Raw genomic sequence first — 16,395 nt, forward strand, 5'->3', positions numbered from 1 at the left:
ACTTGAGGACAAAGTTACTCAATATGTTATTATGATGCTCATGTCTGTGATGTTGATGCCTGTATATCATTTCTCAACATGTTTTGATGTCCTGAGCCGGTGCAATTAATACAAGGTTATATGATTTTATATGCTCTTTAACTTTATAATGACAAGCATTTGGTGTACAGAAATCACTGTGTACCGTTTTATGATGGTAGGTTTTCCAAAGGCCCAAAATTGACACTTGACCATTGGCTGATCATTACCTAAAGTCTACTAGTATGCACAAACTATAACACGGGCCAAAGCGGTGAGCTGCAGTGTGGCACGGCAGAAATTATTATTATTCTATTATCTGGATTCTTGCCATAAAAATAATTATCCAGTAGTGCTGGATTCTTTCAAACTCATCTGACTTGAACTAATTAATTAGTGGGGTGTTTCCATAAGAACAGCATCACACTCCACCAGCAGCAGGTGAAGATCAGCAGTTGATCTCTCCGTGACTAAAGTGAGTTTGTCACCCTCTAGTGGTCAGTAATCACATCAACACACAATCATAGAAACACATCGGTGACAATTGTTGCAGTGACCCCTATTCTGTACAGACTTTGTTAGTGAATATTTCACTTATAAGACTGTAATGAAGTTACAAATATAATAATATTAATAATAATAATGTATTTTATTTATTTACATAGGAATATGTAGCCTATAACCTATATGTATATGTAGATAGATACAAATATACATGACATATCTGATTAATTCGAAAATTAATAAGAAACCTAAAAGAGTTAAGCCGAATATAATATATATAAATTGCAATCGAATAACAAATAATCATAATTAAACGTTATTTATTTTATCCATATAGTAAAAACAGTGTTTACAAAGTGCTTTACAAGAGTATATACAAATATAGGCCTACATAACATCGGAATGATAAGATAACAAGAAAAAAACAAACATATAATATAATAAATATTATATAATGTTCAAATTAATATAATAACAATAATAATAATAAACGGTATTTATTTTAATAATATAGTAAAAACAGTCCATGTTTTGCTTACATGTATGCGTAGAGACAAATATACATAAAATATGTGAATAATAAAATAACAAGAAAAATAAAAGAGTAAAGCCAAACCTATAATATAATATAGATTTCAATCTAATAGTAATAATAAAACAACAACAATAATAATAACAACCGTTATTTATTTTATTAATATAGTACAAAACAATGCTTACAAACTGATTTACAAGGAATATGTTTATAGCCTATATGTAAATACAAATCTACATGACGTACATGGATAACAATGAAATTAAGAGTAAAGCCAAACAATAAAAATTATATAATAATAATAATATCTAAAAAAGCTAATAAATGAGCAAACCTTGAGCAGTTTGTCGGTTTGTACTTGAAGGCTCGGCCCATTGTGTTTGGTGCAATTCCCAATTGTATTATACCTTTAGTAAAATCTGGCCCTAAAGGTTCGTTAAGACTCTCCTCTTTTTGATAACACTAACTTATTTGTTGACCAAAGTCTTCTCAATACCATGTCAAACAAAGACATTCGTTCAATTATTAATAGATCTCAGATTTCTTTACCTGCTTGTGTGAGTTTTTGGAATAACATATTTAGTGATATAGAATGGGAAGAGTTTTGGCTTCTTCGACAAAAATTCTTCTTATCTAATAAAGTTGTTGAAGTCTCTTATCAAAATTATCCATAATTGTTATCCGGTAAATTATAAACTTGCTAAATTTAACAATAGTATTTCCCCCAAATGCTCCTTTTGCCTTCAGTCTGAAGAAACAATCAATCATTTGTTTTGGGACTGTGCTTATTCTAAAGCGTTCTGGGTTGACTTTTCCAATTTTGTTAACGAATATTTATATCCAAACTTTTGTATAACCCCCAAAATTTTGTTTTTTGGTTACTCTTTGAATTTAGACCCTTCTCACTGTAAAGTTATTATTAACTCCGCCTCTCAGAGCTCCTGGCCCAGTGACGTCACACACTCCGCCACATTCATACTCCACCCGCAGCAGCCATGATGGTGGGTGCTTTTCTCTCTTACTCCCTCCACCCTTATTATTTACACCTACACTCCTCCGATGCGTCGAGTAATAACGAACATCTGTCTTCTTTGCGCTCCGACCGTTCGTTCTGATCTTTCTGTGTGTCTCTCCACAGCAAGAAGGGCTGGACGATGGTCCCGATTTCCTCTCGGAAGAGGACAGAGGAGTAAGTTTTTTTTTCCCTTTCCTCATTTCTGTTCTGTTCTGTCTCTGTCCTCCTACTGTGTGCTGTGCATGTTTGTTGTGTGTGTTTGTAGTCGGAGGACGTGTGTGTTACTGCTGGTGTCACTGTGGCCCTGTGTGTGTGTCTTCTTTGAGTCCGTCTGTTCCCTTCCTCCTGACAAACCTCACACACACACCAACCCTCGGATGCACAATGATTCGCCTCAGACTCTCTAGTCTGATGACAATACCAGAAACTAGGGCAAGAACCCACATCGTGCCACTAACCATGAACTCATCTAGCTGGTTAAATAACCTTGTCAGAGCGAGGTGTGTCTGTCAGGCTGTCATCGAGCGGAAGGTTTATATGTTTGCATTTGTGCAAATTCTCTGGTGAATATTACTGTATTAAAAAACTGTTGTTTTACATAATTATGTGACTAATTCTTATCTGTATAAAAGTTGAGACAGTGTTACTTTGTAATGTAACATCAAATGAAACAATGTTGCTATATATTGTTTCCTAATTTTAATGCTTGGATTATTTTTATTTAGATATACCTCACAAAAAAATACTGTACTGTAGCAGTGCCATGGTATTTTAATGTATACCATGCTACTGTATGTAGTACTAAAAGGTAATTTTAAGAATACCCTGTTACTTTCATGATATGTTGTCAGTTTTGTAAGGAATGTGGTTGTATAGAAAAACTGGATTTCAAATAATGTTTAAAATTAAAAATAATGTTGCATTGAAAATGAACAGACATTTACTTTAACCATAGTTACTTTCCACCAAAATATAATATTTACTACAGATTTTATTACTGCAAAACTCTTTTATAGTTTAATATGATAATGTTTTAAAAAATCTCATAATTTAATTATGTAATATTTGATTGTATAATTTTTCAATATTATAATCATTTTACTGTCAAAATTATGAGAACTGCTTAACATTTCAGTGCAGTGTTGTTTTGTATGAGATTTGGCATTTATTATATCTATATTGTAGTTGATGAATAACTTCTTAGACATTAACTTTTTTAGCGTTTAGGATTTTAGGATAAATGCATATATTTGTATAAGGAAAAGTGTATATTTTAGGTGCAATTGTTTCAACGTTTTTCATTGTTAATAACTCTGACAAATGAATTTTAGAAAATACAAATATTCCATCTTTCCTGAGAAAAATAGTGTTAGAAATTGAATATGGCACTGCGGTCACTGCTTGTCATATCATGTCTTCTACTTAAATGTAACAAAATGTATTCTGTTTTGTAATTAGATCAAACTTAAACTTTTTGTGTAATATTCAAAAATGGATGCAGCATGATCCTCACTGTTTGAGCTATTGATGTTATTAAATTACACTGTATTTATGCAATTATTTTAATAGCCAAGGGCAGTGAATGTGGATCTTCAAACCGACGCTACACTCCAGGTGGACATTTCAGACGCTCTGAGCGAGAGAGACAAGGTCAAGTTCACCGTCCATACAAAGGTACACAACATCTATGAGTAAAAACTCCCAGGATTGTGTGTTAAGAATTTCAGCCCTACCTCCGAAATCTACTTTATGCACATGTTGTTTACCGCATTCATTCATTAAGTGATGATTTATGTTTTTTTTTTTGTGTTTTTTTCCAGAGCACTCTACCTAATTTCAAGCAGAATGAATTTTCAGTGGTCAGACAGCATGAAGAATTTATCTGGCTCCACGACTCATTTGTGGAGAATGAAGAATACGCAGGTTATATTGTAAGTACCGTTAAGTGTTTTGCATATTATAGTATAAGTTAGTGATGTATCGGATAGCTTGCCTGTTAATCGCAATCACAGGCCAGTTGTTTGCAGTTATGCTAGTAATGCAATTCTTTAATTTGCTTTACACTGGATGCTTGTTTGAACTGTATGGGTCATACTCTCTTTTAAACACTACTTCATTATGTGTGTTTGAGAGCAAACGTTCCAGTCACTCTTGCCAAGGCTGAAATCATTGCTTAATGTCCTTTTATAGGCCTGGTGTGCATTACAAGGTCTGTTGCATGACAAATGTCATTTTGTTGTAGTTCAGGTGCATGAAAAAAGGAAATGATCTTTGGTGCAGTTTCCATTCTGGATATATTGGTTGAAACTATTATTAAACTAGAAGAGTAAACCGACAAAATTGATGTGCGATATGCTTTATTAGTTTTCCATGTCATATCCATGGTGTTTAAAGTTTTTTATTTTAAAGAAATTAATCCTTTTATTCAGCGAGGATACGTCAATTTGATCAAAAGTGACAGTAAAGACATTTATAATGTTTTTTTTTTTTTTCAATTAATGTTCTTCTAAACCTCCTTTTCTTTAGAATCTTGGAAAATCTATCGCAGGTCTTACTAAAATATTAATCTGCACAACTGTTTTCAACATTGATAATAATAAGAAAGCAGCAAAGCATCATATTAGAATGATTTCTGAAGGATCATGTGACTCAAGACGTGCTGTAATGAAACGTGCTGAAATTTCAGCTTTGACCACAGGAATGAATGACATCTTAAAATATATTAAAATAGAAAATTGTTATTTTAAATTGTAAAAATATTTCACAGTGTTACTGTGTTTTTGGCCTGCTGTCCTGTTCTCTATTTTCATTAGCTTATTGTCTGCATTATTTTAAGTATCGAAGAAGTCTTTTGCTATCTGATTTAATATAGTTTCATCTGAAATACTCGGATTAATACTCGGCACTGACTGCCATTTACAATATCATCAAAGCAAGACTGAATTATTTATAGCACTTTGCATTAGGCACAGCAGTGTGAGCGATTGCTATTATGAATCCCAGAGTCTCATTACCAGCCCCCTCTGAAGGCAGTTTTGAGAGTCATAATGCCACTTGAATATCTAACATAAAGACTTTCCCTGTAGATTCCTCCTGCTCCTCCGAAACCAGATTTCGATGCATCTCGGGAGAAACTTCAGAAGCTGGGTGAAGGTGAAGGATCTATGACCAAGGAGGAGTTCACTAAGATGAAACAGGAGCTGGAGGCGTGAGTTGATCGATTGTTAGTGCATTGCTAGTTGCACGACTTCATTATTACTAATATGAAAATGTGTTGCAGTGAATATCTGGCCATCTTCAAGAAGACCGTGGCAATGCATGAGGTCTTTCTGTGCCGTGTTGCTGCCCACCCGGTCCTGCGCAAAGACTTGAACTTTCATGTTTTCTTAGAGTACAACCAAGACGTAAGTGTGCCATTTTTAACTCTGACATTATTGTTCTAAAATGTTTGGAAAATTGTAAGCACAAGTACAATATTGTTTTTAATTATTGCTTTTATGTATTATTATGCATGTTATTATTTACTTTATTTTAACCATTGTTTTTTTTTTTTCAGGCAATGAATTTTGTATATATTGAATATAGATTATTTGATCATGAATTTAATCATTCATTTCATCCCCAATGAATTCAAAATGTTAAATGTTACTTAAAATCTCCTTTAAAGGGTTAGTTCACCCAAAAATGAAAATTAGGCTGTGTTTTACTCACCATCCTAGGTGTATATGACTTTCTACAGCCTAATTTTCATTTTTGGGTGAACTAACCCTTTAATTATTTTTCTCTTTTTTTAATTTGAAACTTGTACACAAACCAAAAGACTGACATCAGTGCAAACAGCAGATGAGATTGTGCAAAGCAAACCAGAAGAATATTTAATTACATATTTTGAAACCAAAACAAATATAGAAATGCAAGTGTCATTCTCAGTAGAAATGAAAAAAGATTTGAGCATTTAATTGTTCATTTGCCCTTGGATTTTTCACTTGCAATTACAGCTGAGTGTACGAGGGAAAAACAAGAAGGAAAAGCTGGAGGATTTCTTCAAGAACGTGGTGAAGTCTGCAGATGGGGTTCTTGTGGCTGGAGTGAAGGTCAGTTCAGTCTGTAGCCGCCTTCCCATGTCATGTGACTGCTTTAGGGGGTGGAGAGAGAGGCCATGACATCAGCCAACTTTTTGAGAAATGATTTACTTTGGCTTGAGCTTCTTTGTGTTTAGCTGTAGGTTGAATGATGGTATGACTCCCTGGTGAACGCTTCGCTAGTAGTGGAATGCACAATGGCCAAAACCAAAAATAGAGTGGTATGGTACAAATGTTTAGGGTCGCAAGAACTTGCGCATCAAAGCACACAGTAAAACAGTAATATTGGGAAATGTTATTACAATTTCAAATATGTTTTCTTTTTGAATATATTTTAAAATGTAATTTATTCCTGTGATGCAAAGCTGAATTTTCAAGCAGCCGTTACTTAAGTCTTCAGTTTCTTATGATCCTTGAGAAATCATTCTAATATTCTGATTCGCTGCTCAAGAAACATGATTCCTGATTCTTTGATGAATCAGGTTGAAAATTTCAAAAGAATAGCATTCATTTGAAATAGAAACCTTCTGTAATATATTATAAATATTTTAATGTCACGTTTGATCAATTTAATGCATCCTTGCTGATTAAACATACTAATCTCTTAAAAAAATGAAATCTTACTGACCCCAAACTATTGAACAGTAGTTTTCATTTAAGACTGCCTGAAAACTTGTCAAAACATGTTTCATCCTGAAATCCTATTATTTATTTCATCATGAGATTGACTTCATATTTTTGCATTTTACTGAACAGTCTTTTTATTTATTTTTTATAACAGGATGTTGATGATTTCTTTGAACATGAGAAGACATTCCTTTTAGAGTACCACAACCGTGTCAAAGATGCGTCTGCCAAATCTGATCGAATGATCAGGTCTCACAAAAGTAAGTTTCTCTTTTCCATATCTTATTTTTATGGGTGAATTTGTCACACGTTTGTAAATGCTTCTGGCTCACGTGACCATGTAGCGTCAAGGATAAGGCAAGGTCAAAGTTCTTCAGTCACAGGAAGTGTGTGTTATAAAGCTAAATGACAGTAGTACCTCTACCAATAGCATTTCAGGTATACCCCTAAAACGAAACAAAGCTGTTTCAGCATTGTGCTGTTCATCTCGTCTAAGGTTCATTTCACACTTTATTCAGTGTGTCAAAGCTATGAACTGTAAATAAGCTCATCATGTTTTGCCGTGTGGGGATGAGGACATTTCATCATATTTCAGTGTTTGGTTCTGTTTGTGTTCATCATTAATTTGCCTGGAAAGGTTGGTTTTCTCTGTTAGGAGTGATAACAGGAAATTTAGCGGCGGTACATACAGTAATACTGCTTAGTAGGACAATTTGTCAGGAAGCCAGTGAATGTCAGGTGACTCGGTTGACTTTTTAAAACTATTTGATGACATGCAATGTATTATGTAAAATGATCTGAATATTTTAGAGATTTCAATGCAGCACTTTCCATTAATGCAGATGAATTCAGAAATTTGTTTTGGTCATTCACATCATTTTCTTGCATCAAGTGTCTGTCCAATTCCGAGCCAAATGTTTTGTCTTTTCCTTGTGTCCCTTATTGGCACAACACTGAAACATGATCTGGAAAAGCAGAATGCTGTGAAATGCTGTTAAGTGCTGCATCACGGAGTCAATGAATGTGTGAAACCCTGACAGCATTGCCTCGTCTAGAGATCTAACAGGACGTGTGTTTCAGGTGCGGCGGATGATATCAACAGAATCGCCTCCACGCTGTACACCTTAGGAACCCAAGACTCCACAGATCTGTGCAAGTACGACAGTGTTTCCCATATAGCTCCACACGTTTCCATTCCACTCCACCACTTTTCAGTTTTTGTCCATGTAAACACATGCTATAGATGGACGTGTTTGACTGTTGCATTTGCGTCTCACGACTGCTTCAGCATATTGTGTATGATATGGCATTGTGAAAACACAGCAGTCAAGTTACAATACGTTCAACTTTTAAAAAGCATGTGTCGAGGCCTTGAGTTTTTTTCCCATTCCACTACCAGCATCTCACGTTTTTCAAAGCAAAAATGCATTCTGTGTATGGCCCAGTGTGAATGGAGTCAAATCTTTGACTTGCTTTTTGTTTTGTTCCCTCATAAACAGATTTTTCCTGAAAGTATCAGAGCTGTTTGAGAAAACACGGGTAAGTGCTTCCAGTTTTATAACATAATTTGAACATAGATGCTTTTTAATATAAAGTGGTCAAAGCCCTAATTTAAACCTGGAAATATTTTTTTAAATAATAGAACATTTAAAACTAAGAAACATTATGACATTGTAACATTTTATAATAAAATATATTGTTTAACTAACAATGAACAACATATTTACAGCTTTTATCAGTTTTTGTTAATGTTAGTTAATAAAAGTACAGTTATTATTTGTTTCACTTTACAGTGCAGTGAAATTAATATTAATAAATACAACTTTTCATTTTAAATGTATTAGTATTCATTGTTAGTTCAAGTTAAAAACAGAAGTTAATTTGTGTTTTTTTGTACATTTTTATATACTACATATGTTTATTTAAATTTTGAATTTGCTTTTATTTTTAGATTTTGATTTTTTTATAGATATTTCAAATTATATATATTTAATATTGTGACGTTTTTCATTTTTCATTGTAAAGTTTTATGTGCTTCTGTCATATTTATTCGTTTTTTTTAAATGACTTCCATTTAGCTTTACATTTTTTAATTTCTGTTTTAGTTTGACTAATTTTAGTACTTCATCCTAAAATTATTTGATTTAGATGCCAAGGCAACATTTCTAATTTTTATATTTTTGTTTTTAAGTTTACGTTTTTTATTAATTTATTTCAGCTTTATTTCAATTACCAAAAAAAGCTATTTTTAATGGTTTTAGTTTTAGAGAATGTCACTGTACTTAACTAATGTTAATAAATGAGATCATATTGTAAAGTAAAATAAAAGTAAATGTGACATTGGCTTCAGTCTTTTCACTTTATTGTTCATAATAAAATGTATATAAAAATTACTTTTACTTTTCAAAAATGTTGTGACTGCCTTACTCTAAAGTGAAGAAGAGTTCATTTGGAGAGAAGGCAGAATTAGCTGAATCAGAGAGTTAGGGGTTGTAAAGTCACTCACCTCTTCCTCTCAGTTGTTTTCAAACTCTGTTTCCTGTGCAGAAAATTGAAGCGCGCGTGGCGGCCGATGAGGATTTGAAACTTGCCGACTTGTTGAAGTACTACCTCAGAGAGTCGCAAGCCGCTAAGGTAGAGCCGTGTGGTCAGCATGTTGAACTGGCAACCGGTCATTAGAGGGCTTTCCTACATTAGCGAGTGATTTGTTGCTGTAGCCCTGGATACAATGTAATTAAGCTACAGAAGTGATTCTGTCCTGACTTTCCAAAGCAAAACAGTGGAACAGTGACCTCTTAAGATTCAGTTTAATACAGAATTGATTGTTTGTTGCAGAGGATTGATCTTCTACTATTCATAGTTATTGCTTCCTGACCCAGTTTAAAATGCTTTTAGATTGTGTTTTTTTTCTTTGTAATCTGCATTATCTCTTCCACAGGACCTCCTGTACAGACGAGGAAGAGCATTAGCTGATTATGAGAACGCTAATAAAGCTCTGGATAAAGCCCGAGCTAAAAACAAGGACGTCCTTCAAGCAGAAACCACACAGCAAGTGTGCTGTCAGAAGTTTGAGAAAATCTCTGAATCTGCAAAACAAGGTACTTCATGTGTATCATTCAAAGTGATTGGAGTACAAAAATACTTGATTTTACGCCGTTTCCTAACCAGACGCAATGTAATACAATTTGCTCTTCTTCTAAACTGGCACAGGCAATTGCCATTTGTTGATTGCTTGGTTTTAATAGATGTCACACTAGTTGGCTCCACCCACCGTTATATGTCATTGGTCCAAAATCCGACTTCACTGATTGGTTCTGATTGTGTCATTTTACACTAGGGCTGAATAATCCAAATAAACCTGAAATAAACTTAAATTGTGATATTGCTTAATGTTATTATCAAATTGCTACTATCAAAATCTACTATTGCTATTATCAAAAGGCTATGATTTAATGAAATATATGCAAAGCATATTTTAGAGTGAAGTACGCAAGTTTCCAGCAGTGGGTTTAATCAGAATAAATGATTGGAGAAGTCTGTCATTTTCACTAGAATATCCAGTTATAACATTTTGATTAAACATCACAAGGTTAGAATTTTATTTTATTTTTTTAACAAATGAAACATATGTATGGATGAATTGTTTACAATTAGATCTATAACATGCATTTAGAAAAAACAGAAAGTGACTTTTCATTTCATACTGATTTTAAAGGCTCCTTGAGATTTTCATCAAATAAAAACTTGATTGTTTAAGCTTTAAAAAGTAAGATGGCCAAAAATCTTAGTATTGTAATTTTAAAGTTATACTGTAATAAAATTCTTCTTCTTCTTCTTTTTAAATACAATGTTTTTATTTCATGGTGAAATATTGCAACAGAAATATTAATTTGTTTAATGTTTTTTTATTTAGTAATAATAATCATAATATAAATTACAATAAAAATAGTAATAACACACACATATATATATATATACTGTATATATTAGTCATGTTGATTATTTAATTAAAAAAAAAAATTTCTTTTACATTTTTCACAATCTGAATTTTGTTTATCAGAAAAAATCACATTTCTTTTAAAGTTTTATTCCCCAAATCGTGCAACTCTACTTTTGCTTTTAATTTGGATAGATCATTTTGTCTGGACAAGGTGTTAATGTAGAAATGCGTTTTTGAAAATGACCTCGATGTTAAATTGTTATGTGGCATATTAATTTAACCTCAGATTGCTCCAGGGAGGTTGTATGTTTATTAAAATGACTGGGAATCACTTTGGATAAAAGCATCTGCTAAACGGCTGTTTGCTCACTAAATATTAATGCTTGTGTTCCATTTAGAACTGATAGATTTCAAGACACGGCGAGTAGCAGCGTTCAGAAAGAACTTGGTGGAACTGGCCGAGCTGGAACTCAAACATGCCAAGGTTTCCATTCACTTTATACTCTGACTCTCAATGATGTCAAATCCACGTATTGTTTATTCCTAATTTATAGGGATGTAACGATTCACTCAACTCACGATTCGATTCACGATTTTATTTTATTTTTTACAAAATTAGATTTAAGACAATTATTAATTAAATGTGTCCTTTTATTATTGCTTGGACAAAATGCTGCACATTCCTTTGTGAAATTGAAATATAACACTATAATAATATACTAATATAGCACTTGCATATTATTGCTCTTTTGTTGGTTTTGATTGCGTCTATTGTCCTCATTTGTAAGTCACTTTGGATAAAAGTGTCTGCTAAATGACAAAATTTAAATAGAATGTAAATGTAAATAACAAAACTAAATTAACATATTAAAACAAGCCCCAAATCATATAAATAAGTAACACAAATAAAAGAAATCTCTTCATATAAACAAAATAAGGCTTTGTCTGTGCTCTTTACTTTTAAAATTAGAGGCAACCACTGCATTTTAATCATGATCCAAACAAAGATGCTGCATACATGCAACATGAGCAGTTTTTAACCCCTCAGACATACATTCATATAAACTCCTACCCCTAAATGAATCGCGATTTGTTTAGCATCTCAACCGATTTGAATCGTCACATATTTGAATCGATTTTCAACCGGCTCGTGGTTAATCGTTACATCCCTACTAATTTATATAATGGATAGTTCCGGTCCTTGATTCTGATTGGCTGAGCCACATTCGAAGCTGTTGTAAATTACTCTACAAACATACACCTTTGTTTACGTTTGTGTGTTGCTCGGCAACCACTTTGTTGCAACCACAACTGATTCTGAGGAACTACATTGTTTGGTGGAAGAATACTGTTTTTATTTATATCATTACACTTTATTTGCTCTGTTTTATTTTGTGAAACCTTACTACGTATATAGAATAACCGTTTTATAAAAGCAATAAGCCCTGTGAAGCCGTGGTTTACAGTAAATTTATAACAGCTAAAGGGCATTAAACCCCCTTAGCTGTTATAAATTCACTGTAAACCACGGCTTCTTGGGGCTTATTGCTTTAATATCTCTCTCCAGGGGAATCTACAATTGCTGCAGAGCTGTCTGGGGGTCCTGAAAGGGGACACTTAGGTCCTGGAGCCAGGTTCTCCATATAGGGCTTTCCCTGCTTTGGTCTCGTCTTCATTCGGAAGATGGAGGAGAGAACATACCTGGGGTCAGTTTGTCTAAAGAGACGTCTATACTTGCCACTACCAGAGACACCATATTCCCTCCACAACCCCCCCTAAAGTGAGGCAGTCCACTGTGGAAGATTACCTGATCCACACAGCACAAGATATACGACTTCATTTAATCACACATTTTTAACTTTTAATTGTTAATTGTTTTCCATGGGATTCGCTACGTCATATTCGTTTCGGCAGTTTTCGTCCCGTTTGTTTCGTTTCGCTTGTTTTTGTTTTCTCCGTTGTAATCTTCAAAGTTAGTTTTGGTGATCTGTGTGTGGATGCTGCTCAGATATCTTGTTCAAGTTGAGCTGATTGTTATTACAATTAAAGTGTATGGTCACTCAAAGCCTTGTACATGTGTTCGTTTTCATCGTAAAGGTATGGATCATCGTAATCAGACTCATTTTCTGCAAAGCAGTTTGTTTCTCTTTTTTTCATTCCTAACAAATAATGCTTCAGTATGTTTGCCTTAAAATGTAGATTAATATGACATTGTTAAAAAGAAATCATACATGGATGCATTTTTTCTCCAGACATTTTTTAAGTGCACTGTATATGAATGTTGTTTTCTTTTTCACAATATGTGACCAAAGCTTCCATTTATTCAGATGGAGGAATGCTGACATAAACGCTGATAAAATGACCATGAAAATAACAAAAAATAAATGATGCTGTTTACTTTAAGTGAGAGTTTTTTTAATGTCAACAGAAAAACTGATGGTTTGAATTAATGGACTAAATAAATAAAGGCAGTGTTTGCTTACTGGCAAAATATGATGCGATTTCAAGTTTTCCTTTCTCTTTGGAGTGTTACAAGCTCTTGGTGCATAAAGAAGATCTGTAAAGTTGCAAAGACTAAAGTCTCAAATCCAAAGAGATATTCTTTATAAAAGTTAAGAGTCAACCACGCCTACCTAAAAAGGCTCGTTCTAACGCCCCCACATATCTACATCACTATGTGGGAAGATTTGCATAACGCCGCCCAAATGTTCACGCAAAGAAAGGCGTAACTTTTATTTGAGAAGGAGATGGAGGCAGAGCTCAGCAGCACCATGAAGGGCCTGGAGTGCAGCTGGATGGCATCTTCAGCTCAAGGTTTCACAAAAACACGTGCAATTATCAGTGTTACAATTTAAATGTAACACTTATAACAGTAAATAAACTCAAATGTAATATTTAATGTACAGGTCAAAGGTCTGGGACCAGTGACGGCACTTCCACAGCAAACAAGCTACAGACTCCGGAGTATGACAGCATTTACTTTGACTCAGATGAAGATGGCACAGCTGGTAATTATTTGAAAAGCAAGGGGGAAAAAAATGTGTCTATTGTACAACAAGAATATCATTTGCTAATATGGATAACTTTTGAGATCACGAATAACAAAACAAGTTTTTTCCGTTCCTCTTAAAATAATTTGTTATTTAAAAGGTTTTGAAAATGAACACCATCAAAGTTACAATTACATAAAGGATGTTTAGTTCAAAACAATGAATATCTATCCATGTGGTCAACTTTTAAAAGTAAGGTTTAATTTAGATGGTATTATTTATATATTTTGTCAAAAAAAAAGAATCTGAGCAACATCTTTTCTACAGCTGTATTTTTGTCAAGCGTTTTTGGGACAGAATGTATCAATAGTTACAAACAATGTAATACCTGATTTTGATAGTCACATTAAGTTTGGTGTTTTTATTCAAAGCAAAGGATTTGAATTTTTCTGTAATAGTATTTTGATTATAGGTCAGTTTTATTTATACAAGTTTTGTGGCATTTGACCATTTCAATTTTAGTCCTTAAGTCACCTAAAAAAAAAGAAATGGCTTAACTCTCTAAATACCTTGCAAAATAAATTGATTAACCCCTCAAGTTTAATTTGTTATAATTAGCTTTTATTTATTTTGGAGCTTATATATATATATATATATATATATATAAATAGAAAAAAAACAGAAGTTTTAGATATACTGTGTATATTTATATATTTTTAGTTTTTAGATTTACATTTACAGTGGGTACGGAAAGTATTCAGACCCCCTTCAATTTTTCACTCTTTGTTATATTGCAGCCATTTGCTCAAATCATTTGTTAATTATACTTTCCGTACCCACTGTATATTGTGTGTGATAGTCTGTTATTACATTTTTGTATTTTTGGAGCCTAGGTATGCTGACTTTTTTTGTTTTCATTATCAATATTTTTTGCTGAGCACGCAGTTTAAGAGTGATGAGCGTGCTTTTGTTTTGACTGTTTTTGTGTTTAACGATAATGTGTAATGTAGTGAAGAAGCGTAATAAAGTGAAGTGAAGTGAAAGTGACATGTGGCCAAGTATGGTGACCCATACTCGGAATTAGTGCTCTGCATTTAACCCATCCAAAGTGCACACACACAGAAGGGAACACACACCCGGAGTAGTGGGTAAATGGTTTTAATAAAGGGTAAATGAGTTATGTTAATATGGTTTTCTGTGCTGTATCAGGCAGCTCTCAAGGTCTGAGGAGGAAGCAGCGCTCTGTTCTCACAAATGATGAGCTGTTATACGACCCAGACGAGGATGATCGCGACCAGGCTTGGGTGGATGCAAAAAGAAAAGAGTAGGTTTTTGTCACTTAAAAATGTGAGTTATAACAAAAGGTTGTGACATTCATAGCTTATTTCCATTTTTTGATACAGATACAGAAATCCGAGGCGGCTGCCACCATCAGCAAACAGAAGAAACAAACCACACGCTGTTCCAAGCAGTGATGCTGTCCTCAACTGTCCAGCCTGTATGACCACCCTGTGCCTGGACTGTCAGAGGTACGGTCACATTCAGTTCATATTGCACTGTGAGTGTCTGTGAAGATTATTTCCCAAGTCTAAATGACTTCTCAACCCACAGGCATGAGAGATATCGGACGCAGTACAGAGCCATGTTTGTGATGAACTGCACAGTCAACAAAGAGGAAGTGCTGTGCTATAAAACCACCAATAAGCGAAAGCAGAACCGGCACAGAAAGAAGGCCCGTCGGGAGACCACATCCACATCCACAGAGGCTGAAATGGAGTCAAGTGCAGGTCTGACTGATGCACGCTTGGCAGGAATGGATGAAAAAGAGATATATCACCCAGTCAAGTGCACAGAATGCTCCACTGAAGTGGCAGTGTATGATAAAGATGAGGTGTATCATTTCTTCAACATCCTAGCAAGTCACTGCTAAGGACATTTACTGGACTTATAAATACAAACCACATGTTTTGGTGACGTGCATCACCAGGCAACTTTGCTGTACAGTACATAGAGAGAGAGAGAGAGAGAGAGAGAGAGAGAGAGAGAGAGGAGTTTTTCTGTTCCAAGCAGTGATGCTGTCCTCAACTGTCCAGCCTGTATGACCACCCTGTGCCTGGACTGTCAGAGGTACGGTCACATTCAGTTCATATTGCACTGTGAGTGTCTGTGAAGATTATTTCCCAAGTCTAAATGACTTCTCAACCCACAGGCATGAGAGATATCGGACGCAGTACAGAGCCATGTTTGTGATGAACTGCACAGTCAACAAAGAGGAAGTGCTGTGCTATAAAACCACCAATAAGCGAAAGCAGAACCGGCACAGAAAGAAGGCCCGTCGGGAGACCACATCCACATCCACAGAGGCTGAAATGGAGTCAAGTGCAGGTCTGACTGATGCACGCTTGGCAGGAATGGATGAAAAAGAGATATATCACCCAGTCAAGTGCACAGAATGCTCCACTGAAGTGGCAGTGTATGATAAAGATGAGGTGTATCATTTCTTCAACATCCTAGCAAGTCACTGCTAAGGACATTTACTGGACTTATAAATACAAACCACATGTTTTGGTGACGTGCATCACCAGGCAACTTTGCTGTACAGTACATAGAGAGAGAGAGAGAGAGAGAGAGAGAGAGAGAGAGAGAGAGAGAGAGAGAGAGAGAGAGAGAGAGAGAGAGAGAGA

The 16,395-nt window shown here is 34.6% G+C and overlaps 3 protein-coding genes across 3 annotated transcripts; all 3 read left to right on the plus strand.

Annotated features, from left to right (window-relative positions):
• Positions 1-1,986: 1,986 nt before the first annotated feature.
• LOC107693189 (sorting nexin-6-like) lies at positions 1,987-12,936 on the plus strand. Its single transcript, XM_016492487.1, has 14 exons — positions 1,987-2,058; positions 2,196-2,246; positions 3,642-3,746; positions 3,893-4,003; positions 5,159-5,280; positions 5,353-5,476; positions 6,071-6,166; positions 6,936-7,041; positions 7,862-7,937; positions 8,281-8,320; positions 9,329-9,415; positions 9,720-9,879; positions 11,120-11,205; positions 12,289-12,936. The coding sequence occupies exons 1-14, from the start codon at positions 2,053-2,055 to the stop codon at positions 12,340-12,342; spliced, it is 1,224 nt and encodes a 407-aa protein (XP_016347973.1). The 5' UTR covers positions 1,987-2,052; the 3' UTR covers positions 12,343-12,936.
• On the plus strand, positions 12,405-15,754 carry LOC107693077 (E2F-associated phosphoprotein-like). The gene is made up of 6 exons (XM_016492322.1): positions 12,405-12,431; positions 13,463-13,535; positions 13,628-13,729; positions 14,921-15,035; positions 15,115-15,240; positions 15,323-15,754. Exons 1-6 carry the CDS (start codon positions 12,405-12,407, stop codon positions 15,639-15,641), a joined length of 762 nt encoding a protein of 253 aa, XP_016347808.1. The 3' UTR covers positions 15,642-15,754.
• Positions 15,755-15,764: 10 nt separating this feature from the next.
• LOC107693190 (E2F-associated phosphoprotein-like) lies at positions 15,765-16,354 on the plus strand (the record flags this gene model as incomplete). Its single annotated transcript, XM_016492488.1, has 2 exons — positions 15,765-15,838; positions 15,921-16,354. Coding segments are annotated over 2 exons (393 nt in total), but the record flags the coding sequence as incomplete, so codon positions are not given.
• Between the last annotated feature and the right edge of the window lie 41 nt (positions 16,355-16,395).

The sequence above is a fragment of the Sinocyclocheilus anshuiensis genome, unplaced genomic scaffold (assembly GCF_001515605.1).
Source record: "Sinocyclocheilus anshuiensis isolate Anshui unplaced genomic scaffold, SAMN03320099.WGS_v1.1 scaffold222, whole genome shotgun sequence".
Lineage (NCBI taxonomy): Eukaryota > Metazoa > Chordata > Actinopteri > Cypriniformes > Cyprinidae > Sinocyclocheilus > Sinocyclocheilus anshuiensis.